This window comes from Quercus robur, chromosome 2, assembly GCF_932294415.1.
Source record: "Quercus robur chromosome 2, dhQueRobu3.1, whole genome shotgun sequence".
Classification (NCBI taxonomy): Eukaryota; Viridiplantae; Streptophyta; class Magnoliopsida; order Fagales; family Fagaceae; genus Quercus; species Quercus robur.
The window spans coordinates 10,854,551-10,878,310 of NC_065535.1; the positions used below are offsets into that span (position 1 = coordinate 10,854,551).

General features: G+C 35.5%; 3 protein-coding genes across 6 annotated transcripts; 1 reads left to right on the top strand and 2 right to left on the bottom strand.

Moving 5' to 3' along the window:
- Positions 1 to 3,104: 3,104 nt before the first annotated feature.
- On the bottom strand, positions 3,105 to 6,480 carry LOC126712319 (BEL1-like homeodomain protein 11). Its single transcript, XM_050411609.1, has 4 exons — positions 4,215 to 6,480; positions 3,728 to 4,107; positions 3,592 to 3,652; positions 3,105 to 3,472 (listed from the first exon to the last, which is right to left on the bottom strand). The coding sequence occupies exons 1-4, from the start codon at positions 5,022 to 5,024 to the stop codon at positions 3,317 to 3,319; spliced, it is 1,407 nt and encodes a 468-aa protein (XP_050267566.1). The 5' UTR covers positions 5,025 to 6,480; the 3' UTR covers positions 3,105 to 3,316.
- A 1,901-nt stretch (positions 6,481 to 8,381) lies between these two features.
- LOC126712318 (BEL1-like homeodomain protein 7) lies at positions 8,382 to 13,735 on the bottom strand. 4 transcript variants are annotated; one of them, XM_050411607.1, is made up of 5 exons: positions 13,516 to 13,735; positions 11,485 to 12,505; positions 9,826 to 10,199; positions 9,681 to 9,741; positions 8,382 to 9,433 (listed from the first exon to the last, which is right to left on the bottom strand). In XM_050411607.1, the coding sequence occupies exons 2-5, from the start codon at positions 12,436 to 12,438 to the stop codon at positions 8,756 to 8,758; spliced, it is 2,067 nt and encodes a 688-aa protein (XP_050267564.1). In that variant the 5' UTR covers positions 12,439 to 12,505; positions 13,516 to 13,735; the 3' UTR covers positions 8,382 to 8,755. The 4 variants fall into 4 exon arrangements, with proteins under 4 accessions (XP_050267564.1, XP_050267562.1, XP_050267565.1 ...); XM_050411605.1 differs by having other exon boundaries at positions 11,485 to 12,515; positions 13,516 to 13,734; XM_050411608.1 differs by having other exon boundaries at positions 11,485 to 12,149; positions 13,516 to 13,728.
- A 3,998-nt stretch (positions 13,736 to 17,733) lies between these two features.
- LOC126712320 (probable ubiquitin-conjugating enzyme E2 16) lies at positions 17,734 to 22,791 on the top strand. Its single transcript, XM_050411610.1, has 6 exons — positions 17,734 to 17,922; positions 18,098 to 18,201; positions 18,296 to 18,398; positions 18,507 to 18,570; positions 22,201 to 22,289; positions 22,423 to 22,791. Exons 1-6 carry the CDS (start codon positions 17,740 to 17,742, stop codon positions 22,516 to 22,518), a joined length of 639 nt encoding a protein of 212 aa, XP_050267567.1. The 5' UTR covers positions 17,734 to 17,739; the 3' UTR covers positions 22,519 to 22,791.
- Positions 22,792 to 23,760: the final 969 nt, after the last annotated feature.

The following is a 23,760-nucleotide window of genomic DNA, read 5'->3' on the forward strand; positions in this document are numbered from 1 at the left end:
GAGTCGATAAGTTATTTTGCAAGAACCGTAGATGCAAGTCGTGCGTACCCAAAATAAAGTCAATGGGCTAGTTTAATGCTTGGGTTCACAACCTATCTGTATTGTGGGTTTTGGATTTCCTACAATGGGTAATTCCTGATTCGGAGACCCAAATGCACACCCTGGTTTCACTGAGTACTCTCATTTTTCTCGTGTTACTCTCCTTCCTAACAGCAACTCCCTTCCTCCCCCTTCTTCCTCACACTCTCCTTCTATTTATAGCTCAAGATGAGTGAGGAAGTCATGATTATTCCTGATTGTCAGTGGGAATAAAGGTCCAATGTCATTACCCCTAAGTAGGTGTTTAGTTGGGAGTGGAAGTGGCAAGAGTGGCATTGGAACTAGTTCCCACCTCAAAAGAGCTGTTCGGCAGTGATATTCCTCAAGGCTATACCGAGTAATTGAGATGTGCACCCTGAGCAGTCACGTTCCCGTCCGTGATGTAGCTGACTGGGCAGGGCCCAGGTTATGGACCAAGGTGTTTGGGTCATGATTACAGGCCCAATGGGCCTTAGGCCAAGCATTGTGGTACATGGCCCGAGCCCCCGACCTAGCAGGCCTGGGGCCTTGCTTTGAACAGAGGGTTGGGGTCATGGACTGTGCCATAGGGCCAAGGTTTAGGGCCCAATGGGTTTGGGGACCCCATACCATAGACAAGTATAAGCCCTAAACCTTAATTTTATTTTTTGCACTTAATTTGATCTGAAATGCTATGTTAATGTGACTCAACAAAAGTGTAGCAATAATAAATGATATGCTTCAGATTTTAGATATTACAAGTTTGAGATATATATATATATATACACACACACACATTTTAATAAATTTAGATTTAGAATAGGTGTTCTCAACCCAAACATTTTTTTTTTTTTTTTTGATAACCTTCAATATATTTCAAAGACAAACTGAAAGTAACAAAGCCTAGGCATCTTCCTTACAAGCTGAAGCCACTCTAGCTGGAAGATTGTCTGAACACAAACAAAAGGAAATAAAGGACTCTAGTGCGTACTTGCTGCTTCGTAAGCAGCAATGTTTCCACTTCTTTTTACCCACAAAAAAAAAAAAAAAAAAAAAAAAAAAACAAACAAACAAACAAACAAACAAACAAACAAGAAACAAAAGATTTTGCCTAAAACCAATTGTCAAACACCAGAGAGGAGATAACCCATGTCTTTTCCCTATATGTAAGTCCACAAAAAAAAGACCAAAGCAGACCAAAATGGACCGAATTGGACACAAATGGACCAAATTGGACCAAATGAAAAGAAGTGGACTAAATGGGAACAATATGGAAGAAATTGGACCGAATAGGACCTAAGTAGACCGAATAAGAACAAGGTGAACTGAATAGGACTGAAGTGGACTGAATAAGAACAAATGGACAGATTAGGACCAAAGTGGACGTAATGGACCAAATAAGAACAAATAGGACCGAATTGGACTAATGTCAACTGAATAGGACTGAAGTGGACAAAATGGATCGAATAGGACCAATGTGGACTGAATAGGACAGAATTTGACAGAATAGGACCAATGTGGACCAAATAAGACTTTTAAATATTTATCATTTTTATTGCATTTTTAGGGATCATATTTTTAATTTCTAATGTAATTTTTATTTTGTATTTTTTAACTCAAAACTAAATATTTTAGCCCAAATATATTAAAATTTCATACTTTTCAACCCAAAAATTAAGGGAAAAAATTGAAGTTTTGAACTAAACTTGAAAAGACAACATACAAAAAGAATCAATTTAAGATCCAATTAATATTTAATTTCTAGAAAGAACAAATTTTCTTCAACAAATTTTAGAGAACATATTATACATTATATTATAACTACAAATAATTATTTATTTTCACACATCACGTGAATCTGCGACTAGTTTAATTAAAAAATCTAATATATTGTACTTAAATTTCACCCTAAAGAATTGTACTTAAGTTTTACCATCTTATCAGATTCCCAAAAAAAAAGTTTTATCTTGTTATCATAATTTCTCTTCTTAAATTAACATTTAATACTCATTAAATGCTACAATAGTACCATCCTTAGCTTATGAGTAAGAGTGGGAAAAAAACAGATTCCACTTCTTTTGGGTTATAACCGAATGAAACCAAGTAAAACTGAACTGCTATTTTTGGCAAAGGTCAAGTTTGGACTAAGACACATCACTTAAAAGCTAAAAATATATTTTTTACTTCTTTAAGGGCAGAACTCCTTTATAAAGAGGGGACGAAACCATACACACCCCACAATCACAATCCATTAGTACCCAAAGATAAGACCAAAAACTATAACTCTTTTTTCTCGCCTGTCCTTCATTTACTTTACCTTACAAATGCCCTTGAGACAATGGGAATGTCCTAGACTTAAGAACCTAAGTTTCAATGCTCTATTGTCTAATGATTTGCATTTTGCAGAGAGAATCAAATTATGAAACCATCTAGAAAAGTATTTTCAGTTTGAATACTCAATTTAGTTACTTTCATGGTGCTAGGACTGAGTGGCTACAGGCTACATACAATAAGTTCACAAATCTACACAAATTCATATTTTTCACAATAAATTTGTGAATTTGCATGCGCCTATAATCTCATAGGGCAACAAAAGACTTAATATAGAAGGGAGGGGAATATAAAAGGCTCATTATCTCTTCTTCTTCTTTTTTCTCTAATGTATATGTCTATTCACTTCCACATTGATAGTTGATATATTTTTGAATTTTGTAAATCCTATTATAAATATGAGTTCAATTGTAATATTTATCAATCAAAATGAATAAGAAAGATGTAATATTTTGGCTGTAGACCATTAGAGTTATATCACCTGTTCTTCAATTCTTTCATCTTCTCCTTATTTCCTATAAATCATATTTTAAATTATGTCATTTTTCAAATGATGCTATTACACTGAGCTATCACTTGAATGCCAGAAGTACAATCTATATCAATGCTAATTGAATCTTGAAATTGACATGCAATTAATGAAGAACTTTGACAATGCTTTTAGCTGCCAACTTGCACAATACTAAAATGTTTTTTTTTTTTGGGGGCGGGGGGTGGGGGGGGGGTGGGGGGTGTAAATACTAACAGGCTTTAGAAACTAACACAGTTGGTGTTCTTGAACAAATTTGACCCTGGTTAGTTCAACCACATTCCGAAGGTCTTTAATCTATATATGCAAAAATGAGCACTTACTAGAGGTCATTCATTCTTGGCTCACTTTACAAGAGTTTGCATTAATTGCTATCCTAAGTTGATTTTTCCTACCCCTTCAATCCTCTGCAGGATCTGAGACATCTTCCCTTGTCATTGAATTGCTAGTTAATTGGTTCAAGTCTTCTGAGGACTCCCCAAACTCTTCTTTGTACATTTCTTCAATCATAGGTTTCCACAGCCGAACCCGAGCATTTATGAACCAATTTGAAACCTGAAACAACCATGAAGATTACTCATTCATATCACAATTAGGCCAGCTCACAAAATGAGAAATACTAACTAGTTTATAATAATCATATTCTGAGCAGAGAAAAATGGGAAAGGAATTACTTGGTTCTTGGTCAGGCCTGTCTGAGATGCCAACATTAGCTTTTCAGTTTCATTTGGATACCTGTGAGACACATAAAGTATCAGAGTCACATAAGACATGAAATCACAATGTAGGAAATAAAATTGATGCACTTACGGGTGGAGAAAGTGTTCAAAAAGCCAAGAGCGCAGGATTGCCACAGAAGTCTCTGGCAACCCTCTAATCGGTCTCCATGCTTGCCTTTGGCTTTGCATCATGCTAAGCTGTTGAAGGGTCATTCTAGTTTGTCTAGTCTCTGTATCAAACAAGTTAAGCTGTGATAATCCGGTGCTGATTCGCGGTAAATCCTGCAAGAATTTCCTCTTCCTGATGTTTATTTGGGAAACTATGGCATCTCTTAAGCTGCAGAAATGCCTAGACATGGCCTGAAGTCCTAGTGCAGTGTAAGACTTGGCAGCTCCTACACCTGCTATCAACTCAAATGATGACACCACTTCTTCCATTTGATGATAATATTTCTCATATGTGTCTTCAACCTGAAAATTGAGAGAGATTTTGAGGCAAATTACTATGAAAATTTTTAGAAGCAATCAAGTTAAGACTACCGATGAAGAAACAAGATTTCAATATTGTATAGACCCACCTCCTCCAACAAAGCAATAAGCTTTGCAATCTTAACTTGAAGTTCATGTTTCTCAGCTGATAAGAGCCCATTACTGTACAATTCTGCTTTTAGTTCAGAAGAAAGTCCAAGAGCTCCTGCCCTACCTCCACGACACAATTTAGCAACATATTTTTCATTGCTCAAATTAACTTCTCTGCCACCCACATTAACAGTTTCTCTCAAAAGGGACTGAGCTGGTTTTAAATACACTGAATTGCCTATAACAGAAGCAAAAGATTCTGTTCCATATGAAGTTGAATAAGAACGATTTAATGAGGCCGAAGATGAAGCAAATGAACTTCCTGTGTAAGAATAGTCACTGCTTACATGTTCCACTCCTGGATTACAAGGTTCCTGTGCTTCTTCTCTGGACATTAAGTAACTGGGGGGGCTTATGAGGTCTGAATTGAAGGACCTCTGCCTGTATTGTCCAGAAGGAACAAGCACATGAGAGCCTAAAGAAAGTGACAGCCTCTGAGCCTGGTGATTGGACTCATTTGCTGCTCCTAGAAGATCCATGAAATGTCTAGTGTGGTTGATCTCAGATTCCTCAGCTACTGTTGAAGCTTGAACAAGGTCTATTGATCTAGACATTCTTTCCCCAAGAGATTGAATGCTGGGAAGTACACCAAGAGAATGATGGAGCACTGTGTCACTTCCAGTTAATGCAGACCCATATGCATCAAAATGTTGGTTTTGGTTTTGGAAATGGTTTTGACCAGTGATAGAGTCTGAGATAGTGAATAGGTGCATGTTACTTGGATGTGGAGGTGAGTCCTGTGAAACCATATTGAACAGAACCGGAAGCTAAAAAGTTATAAAAGATTTGCTCTGGACTTTTTTTTTTTTTTTTTTTTTTTTTTTTGAGAACCTTGCTCTGGACTTTAGCAAGTTGGGTTTTGTCAAAGCTTTAGTGAAAAGAACTAACAACTTGGTCAGGAAAACTAGAGACTATCAAGCTGATATTGATCCTCTATTGAATATGAAGTGCCAAAGATAAAGATGGGAGTACATTTCCATATTAATTGCTATGGAAGCAATAAATGGTGTGTAAGGAAGACAATCATGAACTTGTGGCCGTCATGTGTTAGCACTAAATTATGAGGGCATAAGTTTGATCAATAAACAGAGACCAAGTAAAGGTACGACTTAAAGCACTGAAGTGGAAATTCGTATTAAGTTGCACTCAGAGAGGCAGAGTAACTAAAATCAAGAAGCCAAAAGACATGCTCAATTATTTAGGCACAAGTACCAGAATTAATTAACACTGAAGTTCAACTTGGAGGGATCACTTCGGACAAACAAATTCAAAAAATGGCACATAGAAAGAAAACCCAGTTCAGTGAAAGTAAATGTGAGAATTCAAACTAGAAGGACTGCTAACATAATGACATAACTGACCCATTAAAGAAAATATTATCAATAAAAGGAGAGAGAAACTCAGAAACATGAAGCAGATTAGTTAAAATCATTAAAAATGAGGAAAAGTGAAGTACAAGACCAGGCTAACTGAAAGCAAGACAAAATTAATATCCCAACAAGTCTTTGACAACCAACCCCAATCCTTGATGGGCAGAGTTGAAGAACTAAACAAAGTTGAAAATGAATAGAGTGAAAAGAAAAGAGGAAGACCCACCAAAAGATAAAATGAATCAAGTTCTATTAAAGTAGCACAAGCCAAAGCAAGCAGGAAAGCACAGTATATGAATGCAAAGTGCAAACATACATACATTTGTTGTTAATAATAATTCACTCTCTTTCTCACACACACATAACAGGTCTAAAACTGAACAACAGAAGGCCTAGAGACATAGACTCCTGCTAGTTATTTAAAGAAACAAAGTTAATTGGCTAAGCAAATATGGCAGCAAATGACAGGAAAAGATGGTCCCCCAAACTTCCCTGACTATAAAACAACAAGCAAAAGTATCAAGCCTCCAGCTTTAGTGCTAGCAGATACACATTTCTTTGGGAGACTCAAAAAAGTAAATTTAGGCTCAGAACAGTGTAAAACTCTCTCTCCCACCTCTCCTCACAGGAGAGCCCCTTAATATGTTAAAATTGTTCTGTTCACTCTGCAAAAGGAGGATAAAAAGTGGGCTATCTTTTGCACACTCCCAGTTCTAAGATTGTCAGCTTACGAGCCCGTAAGCCATATTGGAATATCTAACTTTTTTCACTGTTAGGTGTTGTAGTCATGCATACAGACGTTGAAAGGACACTGAATATCACAATCTTTCAAGAATTGCTTAAATATAAAAATCGGTTTTCGTGCTTTCAAGAATTGCTTTTTTTTTTTTTTTTTACTCTCTCTCTCTCTCTCTCTCTCTCTTGGCGGGTGTCGTTGGGTTTGGAATTGTGTGCTGTGATGAGACTGATTTATTTCTGGATTTTTTTTAGGGTGGTGCCTTTGGTTACTTTAGTAATGATTGCTATCTTTGTTCCTTTGGCCTCCTTCTGTTGTCACTCTCTGGTTCCGTAACTTTTGTTTCTCAGCTCAAAATTGAGAGAGCCCCACACACAACACTCTCTCCATTGTCCAAACATGGATTAAAGTATCTGCCTAATCTGAACTACACCAGAAGGCAGTATCCTCTTTTTTTTTTTTTTTTTTTTTTTCTTTGCTAGAAGCCTAGAACTTTACTAATATCTTTTACACCCAAAAATTCTGCCAGCCTTGTCCTGATAATACTGCCTTGGAATAATCACTTCCTATTCCAAAAATCAAAGAAACATGAGTAATTATTGTATCTCCAAGAGTAGATAGATTGGAAAATTAATCTTAAATGATAGTATCAATTACAAAATTTTGAAGTTTAGAATTAGAACACATACTACAAGTGCCCCTAGATTTTAGGATAGATAGAATTCCACTAAAAACTAAAAAGTCACACTATGAAATTCCTGCTCCTGCATATGCTAAAACTTGTAGGCCTGAACTGACAACCAGCAGGCTTGCCATCAAACAGTAAAATGGAGACCAATGCAAGCACGCTCTCCAGCATATACTTTGTTTTTACAGAAAGTCTAGTGCTGCAACAAAATTCACAAACAACTTTCACAGCTATTGAGTTCGTAAATTGCGATTGGCGTACATAAAAATGATGCAAGTGGTAGTATCCATATGAAAGTGATATTGTACTAATTATGATATGTTTCCCTTCAAAAAAATATTGATCATAATATGCTACCTCAACAATTGCAAGATTTGTTGTGTTTGTAGTATTGTTGTTCTTTTAATAGTTGCACCAACCTTCTTTGCTATCCAAGGCTTTGTTGGTCCAAGTAGAGGAACTTGAACAATTCGTCAAAACCTTGCTGTCCTGGCATTTCAAATGCTCCAGTTGTCAATCAAAAGCATTAAACAGTGCTGGCGTGGTCGCCAGCTTCAAATTTCGATGAATTTAACCACCATTTGGGGCCATCAATTATGTAGCACTAGAATTTACAACCCACGAAGGTATCTACTTGTGGGGGACCATTGATGAGCATTTATGCTGTTGGAGGTATGAAGAGCATAAAATGACCAACCAACCAAAAAAAAAAAAAAGCCACGTCTTTCTACCATTGGATTTAGTAGGTATCGACAGTCTTAAAAACGTGTAACATTTGAGTAGTTAATACCAAACGTAACCACCACATCCCATATGTATGTACGCATGTGTGTATTTTTGAAACTGGGAACATACGCTATTATAACAAACTAGATTAGATAAAAATCTTCAGGATGAAGAATGTTCAACAATGAGTGCAACACAGGGATATGATAATGAAAACTGAAGCAGCAATTGTTCAAATTTTGTACCATGAAGAGAGATGATGGGACGGACCAGATACTAGCCAAAAAGAAGTGCCAATAAGAAAGATCAGATTAAACGAGAATTAGAAAATAATATGGTCCATAACAGAGGGAAATGACCACAATTCAATTTTAAAGCAGTCTACCAATAAGAGTGATATTATTTGAGGAACCGGGGGAGGGTTGGGACCTATTTGTTTATCATTGACAGTTAATCAGGCTAAACTTTAGGCTTGGAATACTCCTATTTCTAAACTTCTGCACAAGCTCCAAACAATATGACCACAAACTTACAGGAAACCAACATATTTTCGACCTGATCATAATACAAATGGCAGGAAAACAAATCAGTCAATTATTACATAACATTTATTTCCATAGGAAATGATACATCAATGTCACAATTGTAAGTACTTTTACAAGATTCCTTATTCAACAAAATGCAGAAAAATACCCATGCATCTCATCTATACAAATATGCCTACAGCTCCAACAATCTTTTTGTTATATTACAATTTACAATTGGGAATCATTCCTGTATCTACATGTATATTTGTACTGCTAGTGGTTTTCTGTATCTTCAAACAATAAGCAAGAAGGGTGAACAATGCCCCAAAAAAAACAGCACAGGACATTCTATTTCTGTTTTTTGTTTTTATTTTTCAATGATCCTTCTCTTGACAAGATTGATTTTCACCAATAAAGATAGGAAAGCAGTGTTTCAGACTACAAAATCATGTAACATATGGGGATTGTTGAACCTGTGATGTTGCTTCCCCAGATCCATGCACTGAAAATCTAGCGATTCAGGCCCTGCAGAAGAAGTTACAGTGTCATTACCTCTTAAATTGGCACCACCAGACATTGGAAATCCATCATTTTCACAATGCCGCAACTCCAGTGCAAGTGACACCTGGCTGCCATCTACAAAACTACCCAACTCTGACATATCATATGTGGCAGCAGCAGCCATAAGACTCCCACCACCATTCTGTTGGGGTAGGATAATCTCATCGGAATAAAGGTTATGATCATCCACTTTAGGCCTTTGGTTACCCTGTAATTTCATAATTCCAGACCCCAAAACATTATCTCTGTGAGTACTACTCTCAAAACCTATCCTTGCAGATTGCCCATTTATTTCTACATTGGGGATATGAACAGACTTTGAGTCATAGGCTTGCCCTAGGTGGACACTATCAGCAGTTGTGGATATCACACTGTCTTGCAACTCTTCCCCCCTATCCTCAGATGCCAAGGAATTATCTCTTGGTACGTTCAGTGCACTTTCTGGTGAGGATTTGGAGTTCATTTCAGATTCAGCAAACTCTTCTTTATACATCTCCTCAACCATGGGCTTCCAAAGGCGCACCCGCGCATTGATAAACCAGTTTGCAACCTAATCAGTACACAAAATTTAATGATGTGAGTTTTGAGGAAAACCAAGGCATCCATTGATGTGAGAATTTATAGTGTAGAGAAGTCCACAAGTCAAAAAGTCTAGACACAAATGATAACTGAGGATCAACATTCAGATGTTCAACCTACTGAAATTTTCAGATCCCAGATCCACCAATGCATATTAAGAAGCAATTTTCAGAATATGTAACTATAATCCACCATTGACAACTAGATTATCATCTTACCTGGTTTCTGGTCAAGCCTGTCTGCCTTGCGAGTATAATTTTCTCTGAATCCTTTGGGTAACTATTGAAATAAGGAAAAGAATTAGTACATCAAAGCTCTCAGTAGATTTCCAAGTACAATTGGGAAAAGTATCAAGGGACATACGGATGAAGGAAGTGCTCAAATAACCAAGCACGGAGAATTGAAACAGAGTTCTCTGGAAGTCCCCTTTGAGGCCTCCAAGCATGTCGCATAACACCAAACTGCTGAAGAGCCCTTTGTTGTCTGAGCTGCTGGTCTACATAGCGGAGACGAGGTATTCCTCCTTGACCATTTGGTGAAGTATCTTGCTCCCCAAGGCTTCTCTGGATCACTTGAATCTGGCTAGCAATTGTATCACGTAAAGAGCGGAAGTGACGGGAAATTGTTTGAAGTGCAAGAGCAGTGTATGGTTCCGCCGCCCCACACCCAGCTACCATGACAAAAGACGACACCACAATTTGCATCTGATGGTAATATTGTCTGTATCTTTTATCCACCTATAACAAGAGCACATCCATCAGTGATTGTTCAAATAAGTGCAGCTCAGTAAAAACTGTGGTAGCTAGGAAAGTAAAGGAATAAATAAATAATATCATTGGAGAAGGGGAGAGAAAGAAAACCCATATATCCAGAAAGATACATTTATATAAACCCAAAAAATGATTAGAAGCATTCCTAGTAACAATCAATGCAAACGTAAAAGCTTCCAATTCCAAATGCTTCATAATCCCTTTGCCCAGAGGTCTCTAAGCGGTAAGCACCGAGGGAAAAGTTTAGGTAGAATACCTTAGGTGAAGTACATCAGGTTCATAATTCAAACATCTAGCTGCATTGAATTTAATTATCCTTGGAAATTATTACAGTGTATCTTATTACTCAATGCAACCAAGTATTTGAATTTAACTAGGTAACCTAATGTACCTAAAATACCATACAATTTACCCCTACTCAAATACCATACTTTCTCTTCAAAAACCTTTTTCTACATACTATCATTTTTTTGTCTTGAACTTACACAGGATCCTATTAAAAACCTGTATTCAGCATTGCCAACTGATAAGGAGATCCTCTTGCCCACCCCAACACTATCCCTACTTTAGAAGCACAGACTACTCCGAATCAAAACGTGACACTTTGAAGTCTCTTATGAAATTTTCTCACATTCATGTCACGCCAGCTAATGTAATCATAAAAATGGTCTAAAGTATGAGGAAGAGACCCAATGTGTCTAACATCAACATTCGCTTGCTACTCTCCAAAATACAATACTTCTTTCAGAGCATCCAATCCTCTTTTTAATCTATCAAAAACTCAACTATATCCTTTAATGCTTTTGCTTTGAACAAGGTGTTTGTCAATGCCTCTCTTTAATATCATCCATCTAAAAAGCAACTTAACAAGATATATTTCTTTCATCCTTATTTTGATTTTAGAACATATTCTTGACCATGCTAAACAAAATTTTATCACTATCATTGCAAATAAATCCCTATGAATTTGAGCACAGAAGAATTTAAGCATGGGTAGCTCTTCAGAATTTGTATAAACACATGAGAACAAAAGACATAAAAAATATTTGACTGTCAAAAAATGATCAATTATGGTAATTTTCTAAACTGTGGGGTATGTATTAGGTATGAGGGAAGAATACGTCATGGTCCAAATGATCATCTTCAAGGAAAACAAAAGACAATAGAAAAGACTAGCAATCCAGACTATATATACAAATTAAAAAGAAGGGGAAAATGTAACTAAAAAAAATAAGAAGGCGGTAGGGCCTACCTCGTCTAACATGGACAAAAGTGTTGTCTTCTTATTCTGAAGATCCTGTCGTTCTGCAGGTGATAGCTCACAAGAGGAGTTAGTAGTTGACTCACCAGGGTCTGAAGACATCTGCACAGATTGAGTATTAGATCTCCCATCAGCCTCTTTAGAGACATCTAAACCAATCCCCTGGATTTGATGTTTGTTCAATCCACGCTGTTTCAAAGCCTTTCGGACATTAACCACTTCATCAAGCAAATGTTGTGATGCCTTGAGGTACCTTGAGTTTAAAATTGTGGTTGCAAAAGCTGATGGTTCATATAGGTATTGATCACAGAGCATCTCTTTGGGGTTCATTGAGGAATGAGGATTGCACAATGCCTCTGGTTTAGTAGTGTTATGGCTGCCTCCAGGAAAACCAGATAGCAGGCATTCTGCACTTCTCAAATCCTTGTATCGGTTGTTCTCATCACCTTTACAAGATGTGTTTCCCAAGAATGAAGAGAGACCTGGGTTTGGATACTCACTACCAAATGAAGCTACAGATACCGCAGATGGCATTTGTGTGCAAAGGCTAAGAGATAATCCCTGAGACTGAATATTTTGTTCACCATCTGGAACTCCCAGCTGCCTCCTTGGAATCACCTGGGAATTCCCAGTAACAGAGTTTCCAAGGTGATCACCTGTTACAGCATTTAACCTTGCATCAATGGATTGCATGCTTTCTCTATTATCTATAGGTGGAATGAACATCATCTCATTTCTGCCTCCCACAGATTCATCACAGTTAGGAGGTAGAGAACTCCCAGACAAGATGTCTGAGTAGGATCCAGAAGAAGCTTGGTTCATGTACATCATTATGTTATTAGGATGGAAAGGCGCTTCAGAATATGAAGCAAATTTCTGGTCTCCTAAATATGGAGTTTGCAAGCAATCTCTTTGATTGCTTGCATTTGGGAAATAGGTGGCCATACTTTGCTTCCTCTGTCTCAGGACACTTCAGTAGCTAGAGAAAAGAGATTATGCCCAATTTGAGCAGCTAACAAATCCTAACAGGAAAGAGAGACAAAATTACGAAATCAACAAATGTAATCCAATCCTATAGTCAAAGAAGACAATACATAGTATGCATATTCACATTAAAAAACTCCATTCAATGTCAGAAAGAAGGCACTTGTAATTAACAAATCAATGACTGTTATCAATAACGGTGCAGAATCTGGCTCAGCCACTCAAGGTGTTGCAAATAACTGGCAGTGATGAACTCTTAAATTACAGAAAAACACAGATTCTGATTCCTAAACAATAATACCATTGAATTATACACACCAACAAAACACCAATCATAAGAAAAAGTACAAACCTTTTATGTCAAACGTAAAACAGTATGTATAATACCCAGACATTATTAGCACCAAACCCCTACCCCCACCCCAGCTATCTTCTTTGGAAAAAGACCACACAATTGCCAATTGGCTCATCACGTTTCTTGTGTGACAAATATCAAATTAAAAATGAAACATAAAAATAAAAATCAACCCTATCAAAAACAGAACACAATGATAACTAAAATGCACATCATGCATACAAACAGACCAGAACTACCAGACAAATAACACCAACTACCCAGAAGGAAAATAACCCGTCTAGCAAGAAGAATCCTAAGAAAAATTTTCAACCTTTTCAACTCTTTCTTCAGGTGAACATCACAGCTACATCATGTAAATAACCCAAAATCAAAATCACCATTAAGAATCAAGCATAAACAGTAACTAATAGCCAAAATTCAAACCCCATATAAGCAATAATAGAACAAGTAAAACCCCACAAACCAAAACCAAAAGTCAAGCCAAAATTAAGAACCCCAAGATTCAAATTACCCAGAAGCACAGTTCTGACAATAATCCCTGCTAACAAATCACTTCCATGACTTCTTCTTTCCAATCATAAATGACCATCATCAAATTTTACCACAAATAACAGTGCATAACCATCAAAAATACAAAAAAGTTAGCTAAAAGAACCATTGGAAAATATATATAAATATACCTCAAAGACATAGGAATGATGATAAGGCTGTAGTGGGAAGCAAAAACTTGGGGGGGCCTTTTGAAAACAAAAGGATTATATCCCAAAGACCAAGTTGAGACAAGCTTCTTCCCCCAAACGTAGACAAATGCCAATCCCAAGAGATATATTCCAAACAAAGACCGACCTCCTTATCATTGGAACAACGATACCAACTCAATAAAAATGCATATCATACATTATTATTAAACTATTTAATATAGTTGTAGCAGCAAGCACCAACTACAGAAATATTATTTTTTTAATTGTTGGTTAAGTAACATAAAATAATAAAAACTATGTTATATCTGTGTCAATCATTCTTTCGTTTCTCACGTGTCAGAAACGGTAGGACGGCAAAAACACGCTAGAAAGTTCGAAATGGCTGTGGTTGTTGTTTGCTTGAAAGGGTTCAAAGCCTTAACAACCAGTTGGTAGACCTATAACCCTTCGCTTAAACCTTCTTTTAACGCATAATACCTCACACAAACTCTCTCTCTCTCTCTCTCTCTTTGTTATGTACCAACGACCAAAGAAGCATCTTAAATACTAAAAGCTTTGTGATTGGTTATAACCTTAAAAAAAGAAAAAGAAAAAAGAGAGAGTTGGGTTCAATGAACGGTAGCTTTTGTTAATGTAATATGTATAATTGTAAGTGGTACCATATCTATATGTGTTAGCTAGCTGTACACGCACGCAGTAGGTGAAAGCGACGAACTCACGGGTAGACGTGGTGCTGCGTGTGCTTTTCTTGGCTTTCCAACTTTGAGTTGAGCTCTTCAACGCACATCTCCTCTGGATTTCTATACCTATATTATTGCCTCCCCTTCCCAGTCCCCACCACTAGTAAAAAATTTTAAACTATAAGAAATATGTGAGTGACTTTTATATTATGAATTACAAACTCAGTTGAGTAATAAAATCTTTCCTTCATGATATACATACTTATGTCCATATTTAACATATGATATATACAGAAATTTTTTTTTTTTTTTAAATGTACTATTTTGCAACATAATTTAAAAACTGATCCCCTAATAACTTCAAAAAATTGAAATTTAAAAAAAAAAAAATATATATATATATATATATAGCGTATTATTTTGCAAATTTTGCCATGAGAAGAGGCAAGATGATGCTCAAGGTTTTGGTTCAATTAGTAGCTATTTGGGTTTAATCCGTCATAGGAGATGGGTGGCTTGGTTGTAGTTTTGTGTGTGTGGGTGTATGCATGCGTGTGTGTATTGTGAATGGAGCATTGGACAACAAGTGCTATTGTTGAAATACAGGGAGGGAGAAGAAGGAAGGCATGGAATGGAAGGATGAGAAAGAAAAGAAAATAAAAAATAAACTTGTCAAGATAGAGAAAAAAAAAACTAATTGTCTACCTTATTTTGAAATTTAATATTTTACCCACCTGAACTCTATTGCTTTAAACTTCTATAAGGACACAAAAATCAAACAGTCTAAGCCCACTTAGAATAGTGAGGATTGTGCAGCTCAACTAGGCCCAAATCAATAGATATTTGTAAGAGAGTGGATTAAACAAAAAATGATAGGGTTTAGCCTGAGGACAAAAATAGGGAGGGCCTCACCACAAATCAAAGTTTATGTATATATAAAGCTTATTACAAGCTTACCATGATTATCTTTCTATACCTCATTTTACTCATCTGGACTTCCCAGAAGTCTCTTGTCTCTTCCCCTCACATCCTCAGGTGGATTCCCTCTTTGGGCTTATGATGCCTTAATAATGACGATAACAGCTCATCTAACCTTTCCTTGGTCCTTGGGCCCTCACACCTTGTATGTGTTTGGATTCGGTTGTTGCGTTTTGCGTTTACGTTTCTTCTCTTTTTTTTCTTTTTCTTTTTTTCTGTGCTGCTGCGCATGCGTTTAGGGAGACAAACGGCTACTGTTCATGAATAGTAGCCGTATATTGTTGACTTTTCAGTCTCTTTTATCAGTCTCGTGGGTCCCGTGAATAGTGCACGAGACTCACAAATTTCACTTTTCAGCCACTTTTTCATTAAAAATAAGTCCTACAGCACTGTTTACACATTTAAAAATTATTTTGCTACAGTGTTTTCAATTTTCAATTTCAACAAAATAAGTTATATCCAAACGGATCCCTTCTATAACCCACCTCTCAATTTTCCGTTTAAAACACACATTTTAATACAAAGACATAATATAAAACGGATCAAAATGTTAGTTTGAAGACAATTTTTCACACCATATCAACTTGCCCGTAAAGCACTACCCATTTATCATAGATTCATAATCACTATTTGAATCCCCACCAAAGCTCACTTTGAATCACCACCAAGGCTAAATGCTTATTCACGCTGGATTTCACAAAGATCTCAACGTCTGGGAGTGAAAAAACAGGTGGTAGCATTAATGGTTTTACTTGATTTTGGATCTGGATTTTTACTTTTGTATGATTCTTGATGGGTTTTGGTTATTTTTGAAGAAAAGGACGAGAAAAATAACTGTATTAAGAAAATTGATATGGGTCTTGAATTCGGGTTGGATACCTTTTTGTGTCATGTCTCAATGGAGTTTAAGTTCTCTCTCTCTCAAAAAAAAACCCAACAAAGATGTTCTATTTTCATTTCATTTCTCTTTTTTGTTTGTCGTTTAGGCTAACACCAGAAGTTTGCTTCATTTTGAATCTTTGATGGGTTTGTCACAAAAAGCTTTCACAATTAGAATCTATTTTTAGAGAAGTTCTGATATTTAATTTGTATTTGTTTGATTTTTTTTTTTTATATATGTAATGTTCATCCATCTTTTGCAAAGTTTTAAACCCTAACTATTTGACCTATTTTATGTTATGTTTTCAAATTAAAATATGTTTCTGTAACAACAAATGCAGAGGTAGATTACGAAAATCTAATGGAGCAGAGCTCAAGTGAATAAAGTGTCAAATTGTAAACCATAAGTAGTCAATTTAAATTCGAGTCAAATCATAGGTAGATAAGTTGTCATTTGCCTTAAAAAGTAATAATAAATGATTAACTAAATAAAAATATTCAAGAAATTAAACAAGGGCAAATAGAGAGATAAAAAATATATAATTTGATACATGCAGGTGAAAAGTAGATTAGCTAGAAAAAACTTTAAAAATATATATATAGAGTTGGGTTCAAGTTACACTTGGTATAACTCTAAACAATGTTACACCACTCAATAACTTGTTATAAAATTCATATTTTGAGAATTCCACCGTTGAATCACATGTTCTATATGTTCTTAACATACATGCCAATTTTCATGTCAATCAAATGTAATTTACTATTTGATCCATAAACTCGTATTTTATGCATTATTTTAAACTACAAAAACTTGAATTTAAATAATTGATTGATGACATTGCCATTAATTATTGATTATCTTTAAATTTTGCAAGCATGGAAAATATACGAAGATAATGTAATTTAACAGTAGATTTGTCGAAATTCGCATCTAATTAAAAAATATTGAGTGGTGTAATATTACTTAAATTTACACTAGATGTAACTTGAATCTAACCCATATATATATATATATATATATATATATATATATTAGAAAGAATTTAACTACCATCTAAAATTCATGTTCATTGAAAAAATTTATCAAAAGACTCAACATCCAAATTACACCATATGAGTTTGTTTGAATTTATTATTTTGTATCACTTTTTGTTTTTACCATTTTATTCCTTAAACCCCAACATTCATATAAAGTTGGTTATTCTATTCATTACTTTATCATTACATATAATAAAATAACACCACATCAAACATGTGAATGGTAGCAATTTTATAGAGATAATAGGTGGGATTCTAATTTCAAAAATCGAATCGGACGGTTTAATTGGAAATCAAACCTTAAATCAATTTGGTAAAAATCGAAACCATATCAAATCTCAATTCTTTGATTGTTTCGGTTTTTAAAACCATATATAAAACCATGAAAAAAAATCACCTGAATAAAAATGTTAAAGATGAAAATGACTTATTGAACGAAATTTAACAGGTTGTAATTTAGATTTTAGCTCTAAAACAGGGGGGGGAAAAAAAGTAAGAAATTGGGATCATGAAATGTGATTGCGACGTGGCAAGATCAGGAAGCTTCCGACAACAAGCGATTTTCGCATCTAGTAGCAATACTGGCAATAGTATGCGGAAGATCGAAACAAAGGGTAGACTAATACAGATGAGTCTCGATCCACCAATCCACTTTCAGTTTTCCCGTCTTTTTTTGACCAATCATCATATTCTCACGCCATATGTGAAAATACGCCAATCCACTTCTTATTTTTCTTCTCTCTCTCTCTCTCTCTCTCTCTCTCTTGTTTTGGAAGCCATGACCAGTTCTTCTTCTACCCCTTCACGCAAGGTCTCTCTCTCTCTCTCTCTCTCTCACTCTCTATAAACTGTTTTGTTTGTTTCGTAAATCTGTTGTATAACTGGTAAATCTTTGTTTCGTAATTCCTCATTTTTATTGGTAAAAAACTAAAAACTAAGTACTATATTGTATGTTGTATTTTGTACCATGTTTAATACACGCTTAGGCTTTAAGCAAGATCGCGAGCAATCGGCTCCAGAAAGAGCTGGTAGAGTGGCAGGTTAATCCTCCTACTGGGTTTAAACACAAAGTTACTGATAATCTTCAAAGGTTTCACTTCTACCCTTTTTTTTTTTTTTACAATAATATGATATTACTTTTTTTTGTTTTTAATGTAATCACTTTAATGGGTTTGTAAATAAAGATGGGTGATTGAAGTGAATGGAGCTCCAGGGACTCTGTACGCAAATGAAACTTACCAGCTTCAAGTTGATTTTCCTGAGCATTACCCTATGGAAGCACCCCAGGTGGATTTTCCAGAATGACCCATATTTTAGAATTTTAATTTTACTATAATATTTTTACCACTTTTCATATTGGTAGTGATTCTGATGCATATACATTGGTTTTGGCAGGTGATTTTTATGTCCCCAGCTCCTCTGCACCCTCACATTTATAGCAACGGCCATATCTGTCTAGGTACCATTGCAGTTTTGTTTTGTTTTTTGTTTTGGGGGTTTTCTTTGCTTAAATGATGAACTTTAATTGTTTTGCAAAACTTATGTTATGTACAGTTACTTGAGTACTGTGGGTTAGGTTTAGGTTTTCCAATTAAATTCAATCATGTAGCAGCATTAACGGTGTTATCTTCCTTAACGAAAATTAAATCAACCATGTGGCTTACTGAGTGAGAAGGTCAAAACTTAAGTACAGTTCCTTATGTGATGTAGCTTAAGTTCCCTAATTAATTTCAACCATGTTGCCGCCTTAGCCAATATACCACATGGTTGAATTTAATATTACCTAAGGAATCGTACACAACACCTAAGGAATCATGCGTAAGTTTTCCCTTCTGACTAATTCTTTTACACAACTATAATTTTTCGTGTTACTAAGATGTCTACTATCTGTTGAGTTTTATGACAGTCACATCACAATTTTAGCAGCAAATTTTGACTATGGCTTAATAAGACTCTATCCAGTTTTTTGTTGCTTGTAAGTGGTCTTTTTGGGAAATTGCTCTCAAACCGATAAAGATTGAACCAAACTATTTGTGTTAGAAATGCTAGTTCTTTGTAACATTCTACCATACAAGATCGTATAATTTGTCATATGACATCTTCATGAATATTTTCTTTTACTCTAGCAGATTTTTTATGAGATTTTCTTTCTTGGGAAAATTTGGGATACTCATGTAATATAGAAATGCATTTGGTAAGTGAACTTCTTTTCGAATATGAATATGGTGCTAGGCTACTAGCTTTCTTTTACCTCAGGTGGGTGTCCTAACAAAAGAAACTGTTGTCTTGTTAGATCTTCATAGCTTGACAAATAATTATCTTTTAGCTCCTCTATGTCTGGAAAAATTAACACCTCTGCAAAAAGTAGAATACTAAAAAGTAAAAAAGTTCTATATGCTATGTTTTAGTACAAACCTGGAAAGTTACAGTTTCCATGCATGTGAAGACTAGTGTATAATATTCATTGTGATGGATAGTTATGCACTATATCCTGTATTCTGCAACTATCTGTTTGAAGCACATGGAATTTTCAATTTAAAATTGCAATATATACTATTAAGTTAGGCGTATAATGTTGGAGGATATTGAACTAGTTATGCTCAATGGAATGTTCTCTTTTGCGATGATAACATTTTGCTTCCTATTGTTTTTGAGTTTGTTAAAGTCAATTTGTTTGACTCATGCTTTCAACTTTACTGGCATTAATTTATGCTACTCTGTCTCTGTCCCAATTTATGCTACATAGTTAATGAACAACATCAACCATCTACTAGTTATTACTATCTATCATACTGGAAATGCGTCTTCATTTGCATGAATATAGTAAGTTGTGTTGTTGTTTACTTCACTGTTTTCTGCTTTATAATTTTATTTCTTTAATTAACTCCATTTTTTTTAACTGCTGTTTTATAAAAAAAAAAATGTTCTTCTTTAAGTTAAAGGCAAGATGTGAGGCCTCCACAATTTCGTTGTTTATTGGTTTCCTTGGGGCTTTAATGCTGATATGAAGATCAAAATCTTATTTGCTATTAATTAATAGCTAAATTCATGTATTGTATTAATATGAAATATTAGCCAATCTTTCAACAGTAAGATGAAAGGATGAGATATTGAAGAAATTGTCTGATTATTATTTTTGTCCCGGAAATTTTTTAGAGAAGTCATGGAAGCTTATGTTACCAGCGCACCCACAGTTGCTCCTGCTATCTTCTAACCTACCAAATCATAATTGTCAAACACTGACCTCTCTCGCTCTCTCTCCTGAGTTTAACCATCCTTCTCCCCTAAGTTTAATCATGTATAATGAAGTGTGGGCCGAAAAACAATTCAAAATAAATATTTAGAACCATTGATAATCCGTTTGTTTGTTTGTATTGTTAACTTTACAAGGCACAAATGTTCTGGACCCCACTCTTTCTAGAGGCATGACATGTGAAATGTGAAAAAAAAAATCTGATTTGTTGTCTGTAGGAATTAGTGGATAATCCTTAAGGTGTTCTCAATCAGGCCTGGAGTCTCTGGACCAAACATATACACATCAAACTTTAAGGTTGTGGTTGCGGACTTGTGGAGTTTAACCTTACAGGACTTTCAAATGCAAAATCATCTAATCCATCATGCTAAATTGTGAAAAATTATTGGCTTGAGTCATTGCTTTATATAAGTGAAGTATAGGAGAGATACCTATCCAAAAAAAAAAAAAGTGAAGTATAAGAGAGATTCTGATGCACTCATTATGCTGAGCTACCTAGCAAAACCAGATTGCATATATATCTTGCACTGCTGGCCATGTATTCTTTAATAATATCTAACTACTTAGTTACATGCATGTACATTTACACACTTGTGTGAAACAAATCCATGAAATGTGTGGTGGGCCGTTCCCAACAACCTTGGGCTTTTGGGCTTAGACTCCCAATTTACTTGGACTTTGGGTTGGGCTTATCCTCCAATGGGAGGTCCAAGAAATGGCTCTAAAGGTTACTGAGGGAGTTTAGCTGTTACTTGGGCCCTAAACTCTCTTGATCCTGGCTCAGCTGAGACGATGATTGTATAGCTGAGCCCCTACCCTGAAATTACCCTGAAATCTGAACAGGATTTCTTAGTCCCCAAGATGTATTTTTCCTTATTACTCTCGTGTTTCACTTCCCAAAATTTTCCAACCCCTAAATCCTCCCTCTCTTCCTCTATTTATACCCTCCACTTAGTGGGGTTGTCATGATGAGAGGATATTCCCCACATCAGTGGGCCCCTTCGTATCATATCTCTAAACAGAGGGGGCCCACCTTCTACTACTCACATGATCTTCTCGTAACTTGTGCTTGACACTGGTTATTGTTCGGCAGGTGGATTCTTCCAAGGCATTATCCTCGTTCACAGCCTATCTTAGGGGGTACTTAGCTCGTATGCTCAGCCAGGCCTATCTCAGCTCAGTTAAGTGGGCTGAGATGGGCTGAGATGATTCGGGCCTGCTCTTCTCGGTCCACACAAAATGAATCTTGCTTGTCTGAATTTTCTTATCTATCACTATTCTTTGTATCATGTGATTTGTTAAACCTCAGAATAAACAAAATGGAGAATCTAAGCATGTTTAGTTTATACTTGTTTATGCTGTGTCTATCCACTTCACCTTCCTTTTGGTTGCTGGGAAATATAAGGAGGATTGCGCATGCCTTTGTGTGTTTCGTTTTGTTCTAGCTTCCCTCTGGATTACCAGTCTTAGTAAGCTGAATAGTTTGCTTCCCTTCTGGAATATGTTGTTCTTGCCAACCGAATTGAATACCGAATACTTTTAAATTTAGTACATATTAGAGTTTGTGGTAGACTCCCCAAGAGACTGCACCAGGTTTTATTATTGTCATTTATTTTTTCTTGGTTAATAATTTTACCATGTTTACTGCTAAAAAATATTGGTGATTAATATGAAGGTGGTAAAAATAATTAAAATGAAAAATCCTGATTACTAGTTCTTGGATAATTTAAAAGCAAGGTGTTACTTTGTTTTTATTTTTCATTTGTTCTCCTCAACGAGTATAGGAGGTCAATTGCAATACAAACTGATATTCAGAATTATGTGCTGCGTTTGCAGATATCCTGTATGATTCATGGTCCCCAGCCATGACTGTCAGTTCCATCTGCATCAGCATTCTATCCATGTTATCAAGTTCAACCGTTAAGGTTTGTTCAAATTGTTGAAGTTTCAAACCCCCCCCCCCCTCCCCCCTCTCCCTAAAAAAAAAAAGACACCAAAAGCCTCCCTTCTTGCTCACTACACTAAAACTAATATGTGAAAAATGTTGTCATTGTGCAGCAACGCCCAGCAGATAATGATCGGTATGTGAAAAACTGTAGGAATGGTAGATCTCCCAAGGAGACAAGGTGGTGGTTCCATGATGATAAAGTGTAATGCTATATATATTTAATACCTATGTATAAAAACGATGGCTGTTGAAATGTCAGGGGTGGTGGAAAGGGGGACTGGTATGAGTTATGTAACCCTGAAAGCCCTGCCAATCCCTAACATGTTTCACAGCTGCGTATGATGTATTACTATTCCATAATGAGACGTATGGACGCGAATCAAGTGATATTGTGAACTTTTAATGTTGTATAGAGAGGAGGAGAAAAGAAAAAAAGTGGAGGTGGGTTGGAATTAAGTGTAGTGCTGATAATTTGTATATTTTGTAAACTCTCTCCTCTCTCTCTCCCTGTGGGCAGAATTCAAATCATGCAAGAAATGTTGAACTCAGAACATCATGCTCAGCCAAGAGGCTGGAGTAACTCTTCAATAATGTATGAAACAACAATGGATGCTCAGAAAGTGTGGAAAGAAAAGATTGTCAATGAGGTATATAGGGATTTTAAGGTCACTCTAAAATGATTTTAATATTTCTCATATAGAGAAAAAGTAGAGAAGACAAGAAGAAATGTATTATGTCAAGTCACCAAAACAATAAGTTTTTTCCCCAAGGCCCTAGGTACTACAATGAAATTTCCAATGAAGTGGATAGAGGGTGAGGAAAGGATTTTTTATTTATTTATTTTTTTCAGCTCTCTCATAAAATTTCTCTAACAAAATGGAACTATATGTATCATAAATATATTTTTTTGAGAAAAGATTTGATGATCTTTATTAATTGAAGTAGTTGATACTTGATACCCAGCATAAATTATAGTTTGATATATATAAATAAAGGGTGGAAAAGAAAAAGATAAAAAGGGGAATAATTAAAGATCAGAGAGACTTGAACCCAAAATCAAAGTGTTATTGGCCCAAAATCTGGCCATTAGACCACCCGCCACGTTGATCAAACAACATTTTTTAACTAGTACGTGAAAGAAATGCAATAATTCTAGTAAGAGCAAAGTGTAGAGTATGTTCGTCAAAAAAAAAAAAAAAATGGTTTATCAGTCTTTTATTTTTACTTCAATTGTGAAATTAGTGCCTTATTTTTTTTTTTTTTTTTTTTTTTTCAAATTAGTCATTCACTTCATAAGAATTAGTCAATCTAGCCCTTCCATCTAAACCGGTCAGCAAATGACATCATTTATTATTATTTTTTTATTGAAAATTTTAACTAAAAACATTCATGAGATGCCTTTTAATAGATCTTGTTTTTTGATAAGTATTATTATTATTTTTTAAAAA

Excerpts from the sequence above, each read along its gene's own strand:
- LOC126712319 (XM_050411609.1), bottom strand. The coding sequence starts at position 5,024 with ATGGTTTCACAGGACTCACCTCCACATCCAAGTAACATGCACCTATTC. Across the intron at positions 4,108-4,214 it reads TTATTGCTTTGTTGGAGGAG|GTTGAAGACACATATGAGAA; the intron begins GTGGGTCTATAC and ends CTCAATTTTCAG. Across the intron at positions 3,473-3,591 it reads CAGGCCTGACCAAGAACCAA|GTTTCAAATTGGTTCATAAA; the intron begins GTAATTCCTTTC and ends TGGTTGTTTCAG.
- LOC126712318 (XM_050411607.1), bottom strand. The coding sequence starts at position 12,438 with ATGGCCACCTATTTCCCAAATGCAAGCAATCAAAGAGATTGCTTGCAA. Across the intron at positions 10,200-11,484 it reads TTTTGTCCATGTTAGACGAG|GTGGATAAAAGATACAGACA; the intron begins GTAGGCCCTACC and ends CTCTTGTTATAG. Across the intron at positions 9,742-9,825 it reads TTTGAGCACTTCCTTCATCC|TTACCCAAAGGATTCAGAGA; the intron begins GTATGTCCCTTG and ends TTATTTCAATAG.
- LOC126712320 (XM_050411610.1), top strand. The coding sequence starts at position 17,740 with ATGAGTCTCGATCCACCAATCCACTTTCAGTTTTCCCGTCTTTTTTTG. Across the intron at positions 18,202-18,295 it reads GTTACTGATAATCTTCAAAG|ATGGGTGATTGAAGTGAATG; the intron begins GTTTCACTTCTA and ends TTGTAAATAAAG. Across the intron at positions 22,290-22,422 it reads TATCAAGTTCAACCGTTAAG|CAACGCCCAGCAGATAATGA; the intron begins GTTTGTTCAAAT and ends GTCATTGTGCAG.